We start from the raw sequence: 22,269 nt of genomic DNA, 5'->3' as shown, positions 1-22,269 counted from the left end.
CTCATAATGAGCTAGATTCCATTTTGTGGAAACTCGGCTGACTTTTCTGGATTTTAAAAGCACTTTTGCTTCATTCCACAGTTCAATATGTTTATAGTGATGAACAATGATCTAATATAAAAGGCAGACTAAAATATTTTCAGTTGATACTTTGTCTATTTTGCCAAAGAGAAAGAGGACATCATTATATATTTGATTTTCATTAATAAGATTAGCAAGCAAGCAAACTTTAATGTAATTGTTACATTATTTTAGTTAATATTAGTTTAATTTTCCAAAGGTACAACTACAGATTAGGCAAAACCTTACTCAAAAATAGTAACTGTGAGAGGGACCTTGGAGTCCTAGAGGACAATCACTTGACTTATGAGCCAGCAGTGTGCAGCAGCAGCCAAAAAAGCTAATGCAATCCTTGGTTGTATAAACAGAGGCATAGAATCAAAATCACATGAAGTATTAGTATTGCTTTATAAATCCTAAGTAAGACCACACCTGGAATACTGCATCCAGTTTTGATCACCACATTACAGAAAAGATGTTGAGACTTTGAGAAAAGTGCAAAGAAGAACAACTAAGACGATCAAGGGCAGACATGTCAAACTCGTGATGTCGTGTGACATCACGCAATGTATCGGGATGGTTTTGCCATTGCCGGCAATGGGGTGGGCGCAGCTTCCGGATGACGCGTCTGGCCCGCAGGCCGGCAGTTTGACACCCCTGATCAAGGGTCTGGAGACTAAAATATATGAAGAATGGTTGCAGGAATTGGTTACCTAGAGAAAAGAAGGACTAGGGGTGACATGACTGCAGTACTCCAGTATTTGAAGGGCCGCCATAAAGAAGGGGGGTCAACTTATTTTCCAAAGCACTAGAAGGCAAGACAAGAAACAATGGATGGAAACTAATCAAGGAAACAAACTGGAATTAAGGAGAAACTTCCTAACAGTGAAAACAACCAGTGGAACAGCTTGCCTTCAGAAGTTGTAGGTGCATTTTTAAGAAAAGACTGGGCAGTCACCTGTCTGAAATGGTCTCCTGCTTGAGCAGAGTGTTGGACTAGAAGACCTCCAAGGTCCCTTCCAGCTCTATTCTGATTAAAGTTAATTTAATTTAATTTAATAATTTAATTTGTATACCGCCCTTCTCCCGAAGGACTCAGGGCGGTGAACAGGGCAATACATAATAAAAAATGATACAAAAATTAAAAAGTAATTAAACAACTATGCCCGTAATAATTAGTACATATTAAAAGTTAAAACTAATTTATAAAAAACCCAACCCCATCCCATCAGACCAGGCCAGCTTGTTCAAAAAAGAAGGTTTTGAGATCGCGCCGGAAGGCACGTGTTCTACTAGCCAGTTATGTTTTCAAACCATAGATCCTGAGAAATTCATTGTTGGATAGATTGCATATTGCTTTTACAGTATTACAATTGTCCTTTATATAATATCCAAACAATATATTTGGGGAGGCGGGACCCGCCTTTGGAGAATTCCTGCGTGAAATTTCAACTAGGACATATCTTCTGAATTCACTATTGAATGTGTGTAGTTGTTATTGGTCAATAGTTACTGATTTAACTCAATATAATAAACTCCTATGTTCCTGTTAATATTAGGATGACTTAGTTCAACTTGTTATCTTTAATTTTCCAGTCTGAAGAATAAACACATTTTTAATTTCGGTAATTACTGTACTATGAAGATCACAAATAAAAGTAAAAAACACAAGCAAAAATCAAATAGCACTGGAGAATCAGATTTTAATTCTACTTAGATATTTATTTTACATGACAATACACAAAACTACTTTTCAAAACTCTCCAGGAGAAAAGAAATAATTCTTCTTTTATCTTTAAGCAGCACTTTAAGAAAACCACAATACAAGTAGTTTAAAATTCCTATTCAGCAACAGGATATACTAAAAATGTAATCTGAAACTTCATTCAGGAACATCTCAAAACAAAATAAGTGTGTGCACAGATACGCGCGCGTGCACACACACACACACACACACACACACACAGGTTAATGTAAATGGAATCATGAAATGTTATTTAACTGAACAAATGAGTGTTTAAGATAAGGAATAACAAGATCTTTTACTATCAGAAAATAAATAGTGAACATAAGATGACATAAACTTGTCAATTGACATATCACTAACAGAAATTACTACTACTAAAAAAGTACAGTACAGAGAAGTTGATTGATCCTGCCTGTTTTCTATTGAAACTAAGGTCTTAAACCCCAAAAAGTCAATCTAAGAAATTTCGAAATAGGCCTACCTGACATTGAGCTCTCAAAGGAAATCAACTATCAACTACATCAGATGAAGAAAGAGGATGTCACCATTACATCCCTAACTTAGATTAAGAGTGAGGGAGCTTGTCCAAAATGATTTTATCGTGTTAATTGTCATCCCTCCAGTGTTGTGTTGGACTAAATCACAAACTGCACATACAAAACTGCACTATTGAAGAAACAGCTGTGGGACCTGAAAAATACAGCCAAGGAAACAAAAAAGCCAAAGCAGAAGAGGAAGCCCTTGTGGTTTAGGGGTTAAAAAAGAGGAAAACCTATGCTACTAGTCCAAACACACTGACTGATGCAACCAGGAGAGTTGGTGACAAACGTGGAGGTTCAAAAAAATAAAAGCAATACCCCTTTCGCCATGCCATTCCACAAACGCATAAGGTGTAAGCACAACATCAACACATTCCCATCTGGAACCTCCAGCAGTGCACATTCTTGCACAAACATACAGCCCCATACAAGAAAAAGCTGAACTCTGCATGCGAAAGAAGACCTCACACCAAGAAGTGTATGATCACTGCATACACACTTAACACAAAATGGATGCCTGAGGTCCAACAGTTTTCACAAAGGCAGGCTTGCAAAATGAGCATTTTCACCATCATTTAACAAGGGACTTCTGTCCCCTTTCACACTTGTTTTCACTATTTGCTCAATTTATTGGAATAACCTGGCTTCAAATGGGAGCAAGAAACGTTGTTTTAGGTCACAGACCTGTCAGGTGCAAAGATGTCGCCCTTAGTATGTATATACTTCATGGTATTTTCTGGAACACAGAAAGTGGATTCTATGGTCCACAAACTATTATAACAACTCCAGAGGACAGATATCAATTTATGCTGAAAATTACCAGTCAGATCCATTAATTTGCCAAGACTCTGCATTATGTATTTTGAAGCTCTCTATACAACTTTACATACAATTTTTTTTATAAGTAGGAATCATCCCAAAGGTGCTTCCCCCCCCCCCCCGAAGCAACTGGACTTCCTTGTTTTTCTTTGAAGACGTTTCGCTTCTCATCCAAGAAGCTTCTTCAGCTCCGACTGGATGGTGGAGTTAGTCAGAGCTGAAGAAGCTTCTTGGATGAGAAGCGAAACATCTTCAAAGAAAAACAAGGAAGTCCAGTTGCCTCGGGAAAAAGCATCTTTGGGATAATTATGTCCTGGATGACTGAGAATCTCCATAGATCATAAGTATGAGTCAGAATTCTATTTCCAGTTCAGATTAAAAAAAAGAGGTTGAAAAAATGGAACATACAAGGGTCAGCCACTCTCTCATATCTTTAAAAATTGTCTGGATATACTCTAAATAAAGGCTAAACACACTTCTATTGGATACTGACATAAAATCTATTTTCCAGGACTGAATAGTGAGAGACACACAGCATTGACTATAGTTTGTGCTATAGTTGACTATAGTTTGAGCCCCTTTCTGAAATGTTGCTTTTTATGCTTTCCAACTGCACCAATGGTTAGAAAGGATCTTGGGACTTTCTCAGCAGGATAACTCAAAAAAAGGAGAAGCCATGGGATCAGATTTGATGTAGGCAAATAAGCCAGCAAAAGAAAGATGGAGTTTGAAAATAGGCCTGATTCAAAGCTGCAGAGAAAAGTCTTGCAGAATAGCTCCTCCCATTCATCCCTATCGGAGAGACCATAGGGCAGGGCTTTTCAACCTTTTCACCCATTGTACCACTTTTAGGAGATGGCAACATCCAAGTACCACCAGTCGCCTAGCAAGGTGTCAAAAACTTGACAAAAAAAGAGGAAAAAAGTGATGAAGTACAGGTAGTCCTCGACTTACAACAGTTCGCTTAGTGACTGTTCAAAGTTACAATGGCACTGAAAAAAGTGCCCCCCAAGCCACAGCCGAGCAAGAGACCTGCCTGGCTGGCGGTGCTCTTCCTCCGGTCCGAGGTTTTCATTGTTGTGAGCATTTCTGTTCAGGATTGGCAGCGGGGGTGGGGTGGGGGGGAGTTTGGTTTTTATTCCTCCCCCCTCTGTCTGCTGGGTGGTTGCAGCAGGTTTTGGTCACTTCACATAACCCTGGGACACTGTGACCGTCATAATTATGAATCAGTTGCCAAGCATCTGAATGTAAACCACAAGACCCTGGAGATGCTGAAACATTCCAGCCGATTTGTGCTTCTTCTGGGCTCAGCAAAAGCGCCAGGATCAGTGCCGAGCTCCAGCTGGAGCCTGGTGCTGATCCTGGCGTTTCCGCTGAGCCTTGATAGCCCCGAAGAAGCGCTGATCCTGGCACTTTCGCTGAGCCCTGATAGCCCTGCAGCTCCAGCCATCTCTCGCTCAGGCTTGTGTGGTGCTGCCACCGGTTCATCTCATTCCCTTCCCCCACTACCACTTTTCTAGGATGGTCACGTACCACCTGCCAGGTGCCAATGTACCACAGGTGGTACTTGTACCACTGGTTAAAAAGCCCTGCCATAGGGCAGCTCCTTGGAATAATGCCAACCTCTCCATTCTTAGCCCCTCCCTCATCATGTGACCAAGGGTGGAATAATTGTTAAAGTCGGAAGGAATTCCAGCAGCCTTGTTCCAAATGCTCTTCCGTAACTTGTTTTACAATGGATGTTCCTTTCAAAACAATTAAGCAACAGCTAATCATGCTGTGGGTGAAGAGGTTTTCTTTTGAAGGCACTGAGGCTACCCTGAAGATTAGAAAGAGCAGCAAGAAAGATAAGTGAGAGATTTATCCTTTCAATAGTGATCAGCCATCACAATTTTTCTGAGAGTGAAGTTGAGCGAACCTGTGGGTACAAACCTATTTGCTAACATGCCTTTGCAAAACACAATTCACAACAACCTGGGGAAAAAATTCTATGGAAATGTCTCAAACAAGCCAGCAGAAGTGTGCTGCTGCCTATTAATTACTGCCATTTGATTTCATCTGTAGACAGAGAAACAATTCTAACATTGTGAAGACAGAGAAAAACCTACAAAACTGATCAGAAATAAGAGCAGTCCTTGGAGATGTTTACACAGATTTGTTATTTCTCAGTGAAGCAGTAACTCAGTTACCTCCTTGCATTCAAAAACTTAAAGCTATTCTCTAGGCAGGCATGGCATGCAAAACTGAATGTATTGTCTGTCTGTCTCTCTTTCTCTTGCACACAATTAGCAACAACTTAATATTTACACAACAGAAATGGGGGAGGACCAAAATTTGTCATGTTGAATCCAACTCATTGTTTTGAGGTGGAAAAATGTTTTGTTTGCTTTAGTTATTTTTGTACTATATGTTGTCTGGGTGACTTGCAGCTCTTTATATGTTTACATGTTTAGCAATTATTGTTTAAATGTTCAACAATTATTGAGAGAACTTTGCTAAAGAAATGTCTTCCCTACTTTTTGTCATATTTCTGGTCACCCTCCTATGAATAAAACAAAGGAATTAATTAACTGCATATTTTTCATTAATGTGAAAACCGAGTTTGGAAAACGTTGCCAGTTTGTGTAGGGACAGAACTGAGACAAAAATGCATATTGGTTCCATATTTGTTGAACTTGTTTAACAAATAATAAAAGTAGCAGGATTAGAAGAAACGACAGCTGGAATCGACTCAACCCTGACAAGACTGAGTGGCTGTGTGTGCCGGCGTCTCGGGAAATTCAGAATATTCCATCGCTAATTATGGGGGTGTGAGATATTACCCCCCGTAGATAGGGCTCGTAACTTGGGTGTCCTCCTAGATTCACAGCTCTCCTTGGCTGATCATATAGGAGCTGTGACTAGGGGGGCCTTCGCTCAGGTTCGCCTGGTGCGTCAGTTGCGGCCCTATCTAGACCGGGATGCCTTGCGCACAGTCACTCATGCACTCGTGACCTCCCATTTGGACTACTGCAATGCTCTCTACATGGGGCTGCCCTTGAGGACTACTCGGAGGCTCCAGCTGGTGCAGAATGCAGCCGCGCGAGTGGTGGTGGGGGCTTCCCGATACTCTCATGTAACACCTCTTCTCCGTGAGCTGCATTGGCTTCCGGTTGCCCTCCGGGTAAGATTCAAGGTGCTGGTTACGACCTATAAAGCCCTAAATGGCATGGGTCCGGGTTACTTACGGGAGCATCTGCTGCCGGCATCATCTTCCCTTCGTCCAGTGCGCTCCCACAGAGAGGGCCTCCTTAGGGTGCCGTCGGTCAAAGAGTGTCGACTGGCGGCCCCCAGGAGGAGGGCGTTCTCTGTGGGCACGCCAGACCTTTGGAACCGTTTACCGGTGGAGCTCCGGATGGCTCCCGACCTTCGCTCCTTCCGATGTGACCTAAAAACATATTTATTTGAACAAGCCGGCCTGGTCTGATGGGTTTAGGGGTATTTCGACATTTTGTATTAATTTATTTAATTGGGCTACTGTATTTAATATTTCTTTTAATTTTTATATATTGTATTTTATTGCATTGCCCTGTACACCGCCCTGAGTCCTTCAGGAGAAGGGCGGTATAAAAATTAAATTATTAAATTAAATTATTATTAAAACTCTTTGTAATTATTTAAAATAGGCAAGCACTGCAGTATTGTGCTGAAACTAAAGAAGACATAGAAGAGTATATTATGAAATTACAAACAGGAAGTAAACAATTAAATTTACTGGTAAGCATTAAGATAAAGGTAATGTCAATCTGCATATTTGGAGAACTTATAGCGGGAGATAGTTTTGTCTTGTGTTCTAGAATGTATAAAGTTAGACTGTGGGTTGGAGAAGTAAAGAAAACAGACATCTTCAAATTATGGATTTGGAGACAGAGAATCCTAGAAAGTAAGGGGAACCAATCAATCTGTCCCAAAGAAAATGAAGACTGTTCCCTTAAAACAATGATCAGAAGCAGAAACTTGAGACCTGGGCATGTGATTCAAGTGTATGGTGAAGTGTAATAAAAAACTGTACTTGGCAGAGGCTGAGGGAAGCAGAAGAAGGGGGGATAACATAAACAGGATTAAGGAGATCACTGGAATATCTCCAGAAGAGCTATGAATTATCGCTGGGACAGATGGTGGGCATTTGCTCTTATAGGCATATTTGGCCTAAAAATATGACATTTAACTAATATTTCCTATAGCAAAGGTAGATGACATGTCTTCTGACTAATAGAATAACAGAGTTGGAAGGGACCTTAGAGGTCTTCTAGTCTAACCCCTTGCTCAGGCAGGAAACCCTATACCATTTCAGACAAATGGCTGTCCAGTCTCTTTTTAAGAACTTCCAGTGTTGGAGCATTCACAGCTTCTGGAGGCAGGTTGTTCCACTGATTAATTGTTCTAACTTTCAGGAAATTTCTCCTTAGTTCTAGTTGCTTCTCTCCTTGATTTAGTTTCAACTGTTGCTTCTTGTCCTGCCTTCAGGTGCTTTGGAGAATAGCTAAAATAGATTTAAATCCAAGCCTTCCCCCCCCTTACCTTTTAAAAGATTTTAATAGATACGTTTTATGAAAAAAAAGATTATGCAAAATCCTAAAGAACATTGGCTCAAGCAAATATCCTTTATGGTTATGTTTAACTGCTGTAGTCTATTATATGTAGAGAATACCAGATTGTATGATTTTCCTCCTTTTTAAAAAAAAAGCATAATGCATCTCACCATTCCCCTAGTTTTAAAGCAAATGTCTCATATGAAATAGGCTTGAAACCTATTCACGGTACAAGCAACTTCAGAAGAGGTGCCTCAACAAGAATACCAACATTATTTTAAAATCCAAGGCCAGAAAAGAAACAAGTATATTACATACTGTATAGACCAGGGGTAGGCAACCTTGGCTCTTTTATGACTCATGGACTTCAACTCCCAGAATTCCTGAGTCAATTCTGGGAGTTGAAGTCCATGAGTCATAAAAGAGCTGAGGTTGCCTACCCCTGGTATAGACAACTGGAAGATTATTTGAGCAATGGAATTGTGTTCAGGGCCAAAAGAAAGGATGTGGCAGTGTTGTAAAGAAGTTGGCAAGGAGCAGAACACAAAAAATGCTTGCAGTCCACTCAGAAGCCAATGCTTGGGAAGGTGGAAGAGACAGAGGCCGAAAAAAAATACCAATGAATCAGGCTGTACCTTTCAGTTGTCTTAATAGACTATGACAGGAAGCAGATGGAACTGAAAATCCATACTTAAAAATTAAAAGTAAGCTGATTTTCAAGGTCCCCTTTTTGTTCCAGGAAGAAAAAGACCTTTCCCTTTAATGATGAAGCATCATTCGCATATATTTAACAGGGTATTTAAATTTTCAGATTGACTTCAAGTATATCTTAATTTTATATTCAAAACACATTCACTGGCCAAAAGATTTGCAGCAACCAATGATCAAAATGTGGTCAAAACATGACAGTTTTTAAAAATTACAAATGCACCATTGTCATTTTGTTCAAGCTTTCGGTGGTTCAAAGCAGTTGGATTTCTTAGACCTCCCCCTAAGGTTACAGTGATGTGATACAAAGCTATAAAATATTAATTCCCACTCTCATATGGCAGGTTTCATCAGAAAAATGGGAATTTTAAATTTTAATTTCCCCAAACTGATCCCTTGTTTCTAGAAAACTGCAACATTATACAGATACTTTTAAAATATCACTATTTACTTCCTTTTCATGTCATAAGAATATACTGTAAGCTAGTGCACAGTAATATAACAGGATTCTTAATAGCTTAACTAGCTATCTTTTGTATTTATACAACAATCAGAGCTGTAATGTACATATCAAGTATTACAATCCATTTCATAGCAGCAAATGACTTACTAAGCACCAGCACAATGCACTGTCTTAGAAAGTTTTGAAGAAGTAAAAGTGACAAGGAATCTTACAGCACCTTAAAAGATTAGCATCCAACTTGTAAATTAAACACAAATTTCCTTCCTCAATAGGGTGAATTTCATAGTAAATATTGACTACTGAAATCTCAAAGATTTGAATAAATTATGTTGGGAAATCAACATTCAAATTAACCTTCCCATCAGCAGCCATGTCATCAAAATGCTAAGTGGTTTTTTGAAACATATCAACTGGAAATTTTTCCAGGCACTATATCATACAAAGGCACTAATGCATAAACAAGGGCAATACAATAACGATTAACATCTGCAAAATTCAATGATAATCATATCTAAGACCTCACAAAATATTGCATTAGACTACCCTAAATCTTGCAAGACTTTCAATAGCAAAGTCTCCCAAAATTTAATAATTTTGTTTAAACATTATTCAGTGTCAAGGTTCCACAGATATTATTGCAAGCCTTACCAAAATGAAAAAATAATGGCAGAAGACACATCGTATATTTGTGTCAGTATCACACCAATGTCTAGAGCAGATACCCAAATCAGGGGCCCCCATCCTTAACAGGAGCTTACATGTGGTCCTGTAAGCACTGTTAAATTTTAGTAGCATAGAAGCAAGGAGTATCAACACACATTTAATGGCCATCTTTAATGATGTTATACTATTTTTGTGCCATCTTTTTTATGTCTGTACAGTTTGCCTCAGATTAAACAAGGTGGTTTTAAATTCATTTTGTCACTGCCTCTTTTAGCTGTTAGCTTAGTTCAAATTAGCAGTGAGCTTGTTTTAAATTACCTCCTTCCTTGATCTGAATGTTACCAATACCACTGTCTTTTCATCATGCTCTTCCTTCATTAATGTGGATCCCAGAGATATTGATATTCCTTCTTCCCATTCACTTTGTTCTAGGTAACTAAGCCTGAACGTCAGGTACCTTTGCAATGCATGCAGACACCCAGATTCAAAGAAACCTTAATTGAGAAATGATTGATAAAATTCATTTAATGGATGAACAGAGGGGGAGATGGCTCAGAGTACACAATTTAATCAGAGGGAAGTCTGCATTCCCTAATTAACATTACATCTGGTTATAGCAGAAATTTTGATGGGGGAAAGCATCAGATCTACCCAGAATCTAATTTATAAATTTATTATAGCAACAGAAGATCTGATGGTAGGAGGAATCAGTGAACTGATTTTACAACCATAAATGGATTTAATAGCTAAATGTTCAGAAAGTCTTTTAAGTCAACTCATAAACAAATGTACTCAATTATTTATTAATTTTGAAACAGAGAACGTGAGTTGGATCTTTTTGTCCAATGGTTCTCATGGGTTTTCCAATCCTTTATTTTTTTTCCTCCCATTACTGAACTTGGTGGAGCAGTGGGCTAATGCCTCCTTAAGTAACACCAGCTGCCTGCAATTAGTGCAGGTTCGCATCCCACCAGGCTCAAGGTTGACTCAGCCTTCCATCCTTCCGAGGTAGGTAAAATGAGGACCCAGATTGTTGGGGGCAATTAAGCTGACTTTGTAATAATGCCGCTTGGGGTGTGTGTGTGTGTGAAAGCCCTAATAAGCAGGCATATACATAGAATGAAGGCTACTGCTAAGCTTGTAAGCCGCCCTGAGTCTTCGGAGAAGGGCGGGATATAAATGGAATTAAAATAAAAATAAATAAATAAAAAAGACTCCAATTTTCATTCTGCCCCATGGCATGTCCTTTGAAGGTCAAAGCTATCCTCTGTCCAAAGCCCTTCACATATGTCTTAGAGAGTATTAGCATCTCTGTAGAGGTTTGCTACATCTATAGGCTCTTTAACTCCAAAGCAAGAATCACCCTCCATCTCCTCATCAGTTTCTCCAATGCTTATATCCTGCCCTGTGGGTGCAGGCTGCTCTAAAACTATACGATCTCTTCTTGACTGCAGAACCATCAGCCCGTGCAAAGGAGGATATACAGTAGTGGCCCAAATTGTGGAAACCTTTTGGGAAAAGTGTACAGTAGAAATGCCACCTTTGGTTACGTTTCCACCATTTTTTCTTCTAATTTCTTTATAACTGCAGCCTTGTTCACTTAATAATACTATTTTACATCACTTTCTGGGCAACCAGTCAACTCTTTGCACCATTACTTTTGTTTTATTACGTTTTACAAGCTCACTAAATGAAAGAACACAAAAAAACCCAAACAACTTGATAGCGATCACATAACACACTGACAAATGTCCTCCTCTCAGCTTCAATACAGGACATCAATAACTGAATCTTACTGTGATCTGATTGTCTCATTGCCAAAACAAGATGACACCTGATTGGCTCTCTAAACACTCATTGCTACAATCAGATGAAGGAAAGCTACCCAATATCAACCTAAGCAAGTTGTGCTTCCTTTTTCTGCTTATTTGGCTATAACTTTTCATAGACTACAGTACAGATAATTGAACAAACTTTGTTGCAATTACATTCTTGATTAAATTATCTCTCCATTGATATATAATTTTATGTTACTACTCCCCCAAAAAAGTGATCTTATTAGCCATCAAACCTCAAAAATACACTTTTCCCAAAAGGTTTCCACAATTTTGGCCACTACTGTAAGAGTATTAGAACGTTTTCCCATCTAACATGGTGGGAAGACAAAGCTGCTAAGTAGGAAAACAAAGATCCTACTTGGCTATAATATAGTATATCTACTAGCTTTAAAGTGTATGCTGTTAAAACGTGAACTCTAAAATCTGACCTTCACTAATAAGACTTTCGATTATGTTACAAATATGGGCTACTATTTGTGAGGAGTAAAAGCTAGAATTGTTTCTTAATTAAAAAAAATATATGCTAAAGCAAGGCCTGAGTTTTAAGAAACGCCAATTAGGAAAGGCATCTTTTAATAAGCATATATTGGAAGCATGAGAGACTTTTAGCTTTAAATTCAGAAATAATTCCAGTTAGAGATTTACAGGATTGTATTATAAATGTTTTAGCCTGGATTGGGACAATTTCTGTCAAAAGCTAGATTTGGTTAGAAATATGCTCTACAGATGAGTCTGCTGAAAATAACTTTTCAGAAAGGAATCACAGATTCTATGAAAAATAGCTCTTTAGATAACCAAGCATCCCTAACCAAAAATTATTTAAGGTACAGAAACTTTCCATGTGTGAGTTTCTTCTGTTGCTGTTACTCAATAAATATTCACTGATTTCTGTGAATCAGAGTGCCTAATTAGATGAATCTGCCAATGATTTATTTTCCCCAAATTCTACAGTTAAATTGTAATAATTAATTACAAATCATTGTAATTTTCACAGAATCTAGTTGTTGCTTTTAAAATTTCAGAGAGAAAAGTGCATATGAGAAGAAAACTTGACAGAAATGGGTTTTGTTTGTATTTATTAATTTCTTTTGTTTATAAGATGGTTTTATTTGTATTTAAATGTTGCTTAATAATATATTGTGGCAAAAAGTAATCACTGGTATATGGAAAGAGCAGAATCAAATTTTACTCTTTTGTTATCTTCAGCATTAAACTTTCCTAATGCAAAATATTTCAGTAGAAGCTCATAGAATAATGAATGTATGTTACACGAGACTCTACCAAACTATTTTGAAGCGCTAACAAAATGAATTCCCTTAAATGAGCTTCTGGGAGGTAACATTCCCAAAATGAGGTTTTATTCAAAAGAAGGACACAAAAGTCACCCTGTGATGCCCTTAATGTCACCCACTATATTCCACATAGAACCAGGCTTAAGTTAAGATTTGTTAAGATATTAATAATGGCAGTTAATGTCAGATTTGCATTCAGAGAAGAGATCTGAAGTGAGAGGACTGTAACAAAAGGGGGACATTTTTCCTGGAGGAAAATTATTGTAGCCTTCAAATTTGGACCCCCTCCATATGCTTTTTAAATTATCATGTTTAATCCAGAATACCCATTTTAAGTAAACAGTATTATATTTTTAGAACTTGAGAAGTAGCCTATATTTCCTAATATCATATTTAATTATGGTACTATTATTTAGTCAACCAAGAGTCCTTTGTGAGCTCTTGTGCACAAGATCTGAGAAACTAGAATACTTAATCCATATTTAGTAAATAAAACGTAGTCCTCAAAATTTCTTGCTTCTCAGCATGCAGCAGCTAAGACATGTTACCTGTTAACATGCTTGTACCCTGTGAGTACAGACAAAAATGTGATCAGGGACAATTTATAAAATGACAACAACCAACCGGCGAATGATTAGACCTAGGACTGAGCTTTATATTGATGTTACACTGGCAGAGAACAAGATAAAATGTGATATCATATATTAGATAACAAGTTTATGCAGACAAAAATGTATATATGCATTTTATGTTGTATGCGTTGTCTTCCATACTATGTCCAAAATAAAAGCAAGAAAAGTTCAAAATCACATCCACATTATTCTATTGAAAACTCAACACCATTAACTTCCATTCCACCTCAGTTTAATAAACATCAATTCTCAACTTCCCTTCCTCACCATCCAAACTCTAGGTGGATATTGCTAGGGGCAGGGCCTACACAGTTTTCCTGTAAGGCAGTCCCCAGCCCTACTGTACCAAGTGGCTATTTTTAGATGCTCGCCTCCAGCGCATCTTCTTCCAACCATGCAATTAAGAGAGATTTTACTTGCCAACAAGCTCCTGGGCTTTCATGCAAAGACTGAAATATAGATTGATAAAGAGAAGCAACGGGAAGGTCACTGTATAAGCTGGTGTTGGTCATCACAAACTAAATAGCACATAGAATCACACATTTAAAAATAATCCAAGCAATTCAATTGTCAGTTCAATCTTTTTGCTTTATCAAGATTATCCTAAATACAACTGTGTTACATGGAATGTGCAAAAGTCACCAGAGGCCTCAAGAAGCCTGTCAAAGCTCTTGGACCTTAAATAGAAAAACTCCAATCTATTAAAACAAGATGGAAAACTTCTACAACTTAAAAATATGCTTGAAGTCACATTGTGAGGGTTTGTTTTTTTTTAAAGTGAGCACTTGCGAGTAAACCTTTGGGAATCAGGAAACCTAAGAAGCTCCAACAGAGAGACTGTCAATACTGCAGTGATACACAACTTCCCTACAAGAAAAGAACCCAGCTAATCATGGTCCCACGGAGCCACAAGGCCCTCTGACAAGCATTCAGGCAAACATTAATTACACTCCAATTAGATTGTCTCCGCAGCATAAGCATGCCTTAAGAATATTAGCATTAAACATTACATTGCAAGGTAATATGGAGGCTTGTGAAATAGTGACACCTTATTTTACTACATCTGGGGCATGGAAATGCACTAGCCCCAAAATAGTGCTTTTTCTCCCTTTCCAGCAGTATTGCTGACCCACAACTCAGCAGTGATAAAACATGCAGCTGCAATCTAGTGGCAGTTTTATTAATCTGGGCCTATAGTTGAGGTATAGATAATTTTCTTTATCCATGCCTTCATCGAAGCAAAGGTTTACCTGGAATTAAAGTAGAATCTCAGACAATTAATCTTGCAGATACTATTGTAAAGGACATTAAACATTTGTTTCTTTTTCTGTTTTTTTTTTAAATGACAATCGTATTTTTAAAGTTTTAATTTAACCAAATGGTTGATTAAAACAAGGATTTATCTAATCTCAATTATTAAAGTGCATCAACTAAACCTAATTTTGTGCTTCCTGAAAAATCAAAATGTTGCTTAATTTCTGTTTCAGAAATAACAAAATATATTGTTGCAATGAATTCAAATATTATGTGCCATTATATTTCATGGTTCAACAATGAAACCTTAAGGCATTCTTTTTTTTGAAGTGAGATCTGATTAGCTGGGTGAAATAAATATTGCAAAAGAAGTTTTAAACCATGATTATAAAAGGACAAAGTGAAGAAAAATCTGTGTGTCATGAAACAAACTATTAAATATAGGTTCTATTCTAATCTCACCAGCCACACAATTATTTTGACCACATGAAACCCTTAACTTTCCAGAATAGACATGGTTTTACATTGAATTTGAAAGAGCAAGTAGAAAAATTAATGCCACATTAAAAAAAATCCTTATTATTCAAAAGATCTTATAAGGAATGTGAACATAGTTAACATTCAGATTTGAAATCCAAGTATTTCTGAATAGAGGGGACAACTATGTATAAAATTTCTTTCTATAGAATGACATGAAGATACTAGCAACTAAAACAATCTACAGAGACAAGAAATCCAAAATGCAAGCAAAGACATGCCAAAAATTAGATCTTCTATCCTCTAAGACTAAAAGTGTTGTAATTTTTAAGTAAAAATATTTTTTTTTAAAAAAATTGTGCCCCGGTGTCTAATATTCAAAAAGAATATTCAAAGAAAAGCAGCTGACTGAACTAACCAAAGCCACAAACAAAAAAGAAAGAAGCCGTCAATAATGGAATGGCTTTTTCCACTGAACCAGCAAATGTAAGGGAAAAACTATGAAAACCAGCTTGAAATGAGAACATCTATGCATGGATGACTTTATGAAAATAATAAACATGCAAACTTCCCCTTTACAATAAAAACTGGCATCTAAAAATGCAAATTTGTTGTTCAGGGGAAAAATGATAATCTGCTGGTATAAAATAGGTTAAACGTCTTTGACTTTAAAGAAACATACAAGGTTTTCCTCCGCCATGCTCTGTTTCACAAGCTCTTTTTTAGCACTGACCAGCCACAAGAGAGTTCACTTGCCTTTGGTGTTACTATGATCCCAAACAAAAATAAGGAAGCAATAAACACATTCTATGCACAGGTTAAAATACACAGACGTTTGAAACCCAGGATGGGGTGAAAAGTAGCATGGAGAGCAGCATCTCAGTCTGAAAGAGAGTATTTAAGGTACCAGACTAGACTTTTATCCAGCATATATATATATTTTTTAAAAAAAAACCCCAAATAATTTGGTTTCCCCCAACCGTCATGGCTCACAGATAATTGATGACCTTGGACATCACTTTATTTCCAATAGATGAGGTTTCAGAGGGCAAATGCACAGTTGTCCTGAGTACATTTTCCCACAAGGACCTATTATGAAGATGATCCTTCCATAAAATCAAAACATTTAGGATGCAGCTTTCCCTTTGCCCTCTCTTAATATTCAAAAGTTCGTTAAGTCCAACTAATTTGGAGAAGTGTTGTTTAGGAGACCCATCTAAAAACAAATACTTTGATCTCAGTAATTGCCTGGGTCAAAGTGACCTCCCTTTTATTGAGTACCAACCGATTCTTTTCCCTAGAGACCTAACCCCAAGAATAGAGGCATGGAAACAATGTCCTGTTCTTTTGCTCCTTCTTGAGTTGTTAGCAGTTCCAGAAAAGGGGTGAGGGGGCTCATCTTCCACTAGACAAGAGGAACAGCAGGCCACTCAGACAGTCTGTGTTAAGCAGTGTCTTTAAAACTGATAATTAAAAAACAGATACGACTATTTAGGTATCCCTCCTCAGGGCTATGTTGATATGAGGAAAAAAAATAACTTTGGAGACAACATTCATTCCCACTATTACTGCTTGGAACCCTTTGTGCCGTTGCTCTGACATCACAATGATAAAAATACTATGATGAATTCCAATTGGATGAGAAGAAGTATGGGAGGTTAATCCCGATGCCGTGGAAACATGTCTAGGATGAATTCAGCAATGCCGATGAAATAGACAACTTGTGCAATACCAAAGAGTGGAGCAATGACCAAGGCTCTGCAATATGCCCCTTTAAAAAAGGCCAAGGGACCCTCATTACGCCAGATTTTCCTAGAAAAAGACACAAAGAAAAGAGATGAAATCACAGCTGGCTTCAAATATCATGTTAAACCATGGCTAGTTTTAATAATGGTTTGCTGAATACATTGCATTAACCCATAAATCAAAGCTTACAAACCACACTGTCTGGAGTTGGCAAATATGCCAAGCCAGTATAAAATAAACCACTTTACATGTCAGGTTTACACACCAAATCTTGAGAGGGGCCCCAGAGGAGGAAGTACCTCTCTTAAACAGGAGTCCACCTAGGTTTCAGGTCTGACACCAGCCATGAAATGGGGTGGGGGTGGGGATAACAATTGCAATCCAGGAGGTCTTCAAAGCTTTCAGAGGCTCTGCTCTGGAGATAACCAGATATAAAACCCTTCAAGATGGGCTTTAGAGAGCTGTTCGGCTTGTTGGTGTTGTACTGGACTCCCTGCTTGCAGCAAGAATTCTGTCTGAATTCTATTGCTGAATTAGCCATTCAGTCTCTGTGGCTGCTAGTTCTTGGGGCTTAACTTGCTTGTGAGTGATACGGAGTATGGGATGCTTAAGGATCACCTTGGTAACCATGGACCTGACCCAAGTCTTTGAGGACTCAACAGACAACAAGGATAACACACTAAATCTGGTCTTATCTTGGGCCAGTTGTAATGTGGAGGACGTCACCATAAAGGTTTTTTTTCTGCCATAGTTGGATCACTCTATGATTGTTTGCTGAAGCTGTTTGCTGAAGCTTTAGCGAGTTTTATGCCAACCACTCTAAAGATATCATCCTTCCATTGCTAGTCCTCTATTAACTACTCATTAACAACATCCTTCAGACAGAGATAATTTACCTGGCACAGTCTATTATCCCTGAATATGTGTCCTCATTGACTCCTCTCTGCAAGGACTGAAGTCTTGTCTTGATTACTGCAGAAAGATATAGTGGTAGAGCTTGTTATAATGCCTTAATTTGTGTCAAGTTATTTTTTTCAAGTTTTTCAATTGTTACAGATACTTCTATTCAATTACTGGACAAGATTTTATCAATTCTCCCTCCAAAAACATATCAATATTTAAGCTTGGTCTAGAACATTCCTCTTAGAACTATGTGTGAACAGCTCTCAGTAAGCTTTTCTTAAAGAGAGAGAAGAGCCCTTAAGTCATATTCTTTGATTATCTAAGGCAGGGGTGTCAAACTCAATTTCATTGAGGGCCACATCAGCATTGTGGTTGCCCTCGGGGGGGGCGTGGCCAGGGGGGGCATGGCCTACTGGGTGGGCGTGGCCAGAGTGCGTATGGCCTACTGGGTGGGCATGGCCAGTTCTACATCATTCGCATCAAGGGTGCCTATGGGGGCCTGGGCAGGAGTGGGACAGATCTGAGGGTCTCTGGCAGAAGGAGGGTCTCTGGGCCAGGGCCAAGGCAGTGGGGGCCGTTCCCTCACTGTTTCCAGGATGGCTTCGAGGGCCACATGAAACCACTTCGCGGGCCGCATCCGGGCCCTGGGCCTTGTGTTTGACATGTCTGATCTAAGGGATTTCCTTGGGAATCATACATTATCTGATAATGAGGAATTTGGATAATGGGCTGTGTGATTGACTTTGGGAGACAGAAGGAAGAGCTGAAGCTAGACATCCTCATGTAAACGTATCTCAACCCACAGAGGGAAAAGAGGAGTGGGGTCCATTTCAGAAGGGATCCTCCCGAATTCTCTGTAAAGTAAAAATAAAGGAGGGGGGAGTGCTTTCAGACCCTAACATTAAGAGGTTTTCAATGGAAAGAGACATTGACAGCTTTTTGTTCAGAGTTGTTTGTGAACCACAATAAAATACTTTGGAAAATCCCACTGCTGAAGAAAATGAAACTAGGGTTAGGTCTACTTGGAGTAACGGCTGAAAAATATTTATAGAGATATATTCTTAGCAGTTTTCTAAAAAAAAAAGAGTGGGTAAGTGTCTTTGATGTGTGGGAGCTAATTTTAATTTAAAATGTTCCAAACACATAGGGCTTATTTTAATTATAGCTTTTTAAATGTCTGTTTTACTGTTTTTCTTTTGCTTTGGTTGTTTTCCTCAGCATCCATAGCCAGCAAGGTTGATGGATCTTCCTGCCCCTGTACCCCAATGAATGCTATAAAAGTACTTACCATCACAAGGATTGACAGCTACAGCTGCTGTGCTGCCTGCCACACATCCAGACAGGAAGGAGACATAGAATGGAGCCTTGACCTCAAGGCTCTTCTGCCCCAGTTTGTTCAGGTTGGCAAACAGTGGAAAATAAATAATGGAAAATGGGACATCCCTACAAAAGGAGAGGCACACAATGAGTGGGATTTCTGAAAAGCTGTTTCTGTCTATCCTGTAATAGTATTAGTTGGCCACACACTTGTTCATTATAACTATGTGTGCGTTGAGAAGGTAATTCTTTATACTTGCATTTAGCTCCAAAAAGCTACACCACAGAACATCCCTGGCAAGTTTTTGGCCTTCCTGACTGAATGAACACTCAAGGGAAGGTAATGGTGCTCATTCAGATCCACCCCTTTCCGGCCAAGCCCTTTCTTCTCTCCTACAATATTTTCTTGCTTCCAATTTAAATCTTCTGAGAAGATTTGTTTCTGGGGATTTTTATTTATTTATTTTGCTTGTAACTAACCAAATCAGCAGCAAGCAGTAATGATCCTTAACATAATTTTAGTAATACCTCAGAAATAATAAATGCAACACTTCTGATAGACAGACATGACTTATTTTCAACCAGGGATGGAGCCAAGTGGCTGTGCTCAAAGGCAGGAATTTCCCATACATTAGGACCTTTTATTTAAACACACACATGCAACTGAAATGGTTGTGTTGAGTCTGGAGAAAATGCCAACCTAAGCAACGTGGCTCCAAGTCCTTTATACAGTCCTGCAATGCCTTTGCTCCGAAGCAAATCTCTTGTGATCTGGATCGCTGTCATTCGTGTCTCTACCACCGACTCTGCAGCTCCAGTGCCAGTGGATGGGCTGAGCTGAGCTTGTCCTATCATGGACTTCTTCTGAGCAGCTGCAGAGGAACAACAACAAAACCACTTAAAAGATTCTTCCATTTTAGTCTGAGGATGCAGCACAAGTGGAAACCCCAACCGATGGTTAAGCTGTTAAAATGGTATTCTCTGACCTCAGAATAAATAGAGCACAAGACACAAGAATTTTACTTGTTCTTATTCAAAGATTACTTTGGTACATATGCTAGGGGTGTGCTCATTTGTAATTTTTTTTATTGGTTAGCTATTACCATTATGATGAACCAGGTTTCTGGAAGACCAATATACAGTCATGGCCGAAATTGTTGGCACCCCAGAAATTTTTCCAGAAAAGCAAGTATTTCTCACAGAAAAATATTGCAGGAACACATGTTTTGCTATACACAGGTTTATTCCCTTTGTGTGTATTGGAACACAACAAAAAAGGGAGGAAGAAAAGCAAATTGGACATAATGTCAAACAAAACTCCAAAAATGGGCTGGACAAAATTATTGGCACCCTTTCAAAATTGTGGATAAATAAGATTGTTTCAAGCATGTGATGCTCCTTTAAACTCACCTGGGGCAAGTAACAGGGGTGGGCAATATAAAAATCACACCTGAAAGCAGATAAAAAGGAGAGAAGTTCACTTAGTCTTTGCATTGTGTGTCTGTGTGTGCCACACTAAGCATGGACAACAGAAAGAGGAGAAGAGAACTGTCTGAGGACTTGAGAACCAAAATTGTGGACAAATATCAACAATCTCAAGGTTACAAGTCCATCTCCAGAGATCTAGATTTGTCTTTGTCCACAGTGCGCAACATTATCAAGAAGTTTGCAACCCATGGCACTGTAGCGAATCTCCCTGGTTGTGGACAGAAGAGAAAAATTGATGAAAGGTTGCAATGCAGGATAGTCCGGATGGTGGATAAGCAGCCCCAAACAAGTTCCAAAGGAATGCAAGCTGTCCTGCAGGCTCAGGGAGCATCAGTGTCAGCGCGAACTATCCGTCGACATTTAAATGAAATGAAACGCTATGGCAGGAGACCCAGGAGGATCCCACTGCTGACACAGAGACATAAAAAAGCAAGATGAGACCAAGATAGAGCTTTTTGGTAAAGCACATCATTCTACTGTTTACCGAAAACAAAATGAGGCCTACAAAGAAAAGAACACAGTACCTACAGTGAAATATGGTGGAGGTTCAATGATGTTTTGGGGTTGTTTTGCTGCCTCTGGCACTGGGTGCCTTGAATTTGTGCAAGGCATCATGAAATCTGAGGATTACCAAAGGATTTTGGGTCGCACTGTAGAGCCCAGTGTCAGAAAGCTGGGTTTGCATTCGAGATCTTGGGTCTTCCAGCAGGACAATGACCCCAAACATACCGTACGTCAAAAAGCACCCAGAAATGGATGGCAAGAAAGCGATGGAGAGTTCTGAAGTGGCCAGCAATGAGTCCAGATCTGAATCCCATTGAACACCTGTGGAGAGATCTTAAAATTGCTGTTGGGAAAAGGTGCCCTTCCAATAAGAGAGACCTGGAGCAGTTTGCAAAGGAAGAGTGGTCCAAAATTCCGGGTGAGAGGTGTAAGAAGCTTATTGATGGTTATAGGAAGCGACTGATTTCAGTTATTTTTTTCCAAAGGGTGTGCAACCAAATATTAAGTTAAGGGTGCCAATAATTTTGTCCGGCCCATTTTTGGAGTTTTGTTTGACATTATGTCCAATTTGCTTTTTTTCCTCCCTTTTTTTGGTGTGTTCCAATACACACAAAGGGAATAAACCTGTGTATAGCAAAACATGTGTTCCTGCAATACTTTTCTGTGAGAAATACTTGATTTTCTGGAAAAATTTCTGGGGTGCCAACAATTTCGACCATGACTGTATGTATATGCTAATGTACTGAAAAAAACTAGAATCCTTTTATCTATGAAAAAAAATCTACTGTATATCAGACTTGGACTGATATGAAAGAAGAATATCTATTTCTGAGACTTTATATGTTGGTTTAATAAAACTGTCAACATTCACCCTTTAAATTAGCTGGATAATATTACTGTATAGTTAGTCCTCGAATTACAACTACAGTTGTGACCAGAATTTCTGTCAAATCCAATTTTCTGACAATCATGCGGTTGTTAAAACAAATCCAGCTTCCCCAGTGGGTATTTTTTTGCTGGAAATAGGCAACCACCCCCACCACCCCGAAATCATGAATATGAGCCAGTTGCCAAATAGGTGAATTACAATCAAATGACCACAGGGGTGATGTGACAGTCATGCCTGCAACAACATCTCATAAGTCACTTTTTCCAAGGATGTCATAATTTTGAATCATTGTTAAACAAATGATCATAAGTCAAGGACTACCTCTATAAGGTCTAGGTTTAATTCATTATTAAAAAATT

At 38.7% G+C, this 22,269-nt stretch overlaps 1 protein-coding gene across 1 annotated transcript in view; it reads right to left on the bottom strand.

Annotated features, from left to right (window-relative positions):
* Positions 1-11,686: 11,686 nt before the first annotated feature.
* Positions 11,687-22,269, bottom strand: part of SLC25A22 (solute carrier family 25 member 22) — a 70,954-nt gene continuing 60,371 nt past the window's right edge. Inside the window, exons 7-10 of the mRNA XM_083350655.1 lie at positions 19,730-19,901; positions 19,001-19,155; positions 17,706-17,781; positions 11,687-16,875 (exon numbers count right to left, since the gene is read on the bottom strand). Coding sequence (XP_083206781.1) covers positions 16,722-16,875; positions 17,706-17,781; positions 19,001-19,155; positions 19,730-19,901 — 557 coding nt within the window. The 3' untranslated portion in view covers positions 11,687-16,721. The remainder of the gene's footprint in view (positions 16,876-17,705; positions 17,782-19,000; positions 19,156-19,729; positions 19,902-22,269) is intronic.

This window comes from Vipera ursinii (genome assembly GCF_947247035.1).
Source record: "Vipera ursinii genome assembly, chromosome: 1".
NCBI classification, from domain to species: domain Eukaryota; kingdom Metazoa; phylum Chordata; class Lepidosauria; order Squamata; family Viperidae; genus Vipera; species Vipera ursinii.
The sequence above is the reverse complement of the archived record's forward strand: the minus strand, read 5'-3'. Positions and strand labels throughout refer to the sequence as shown.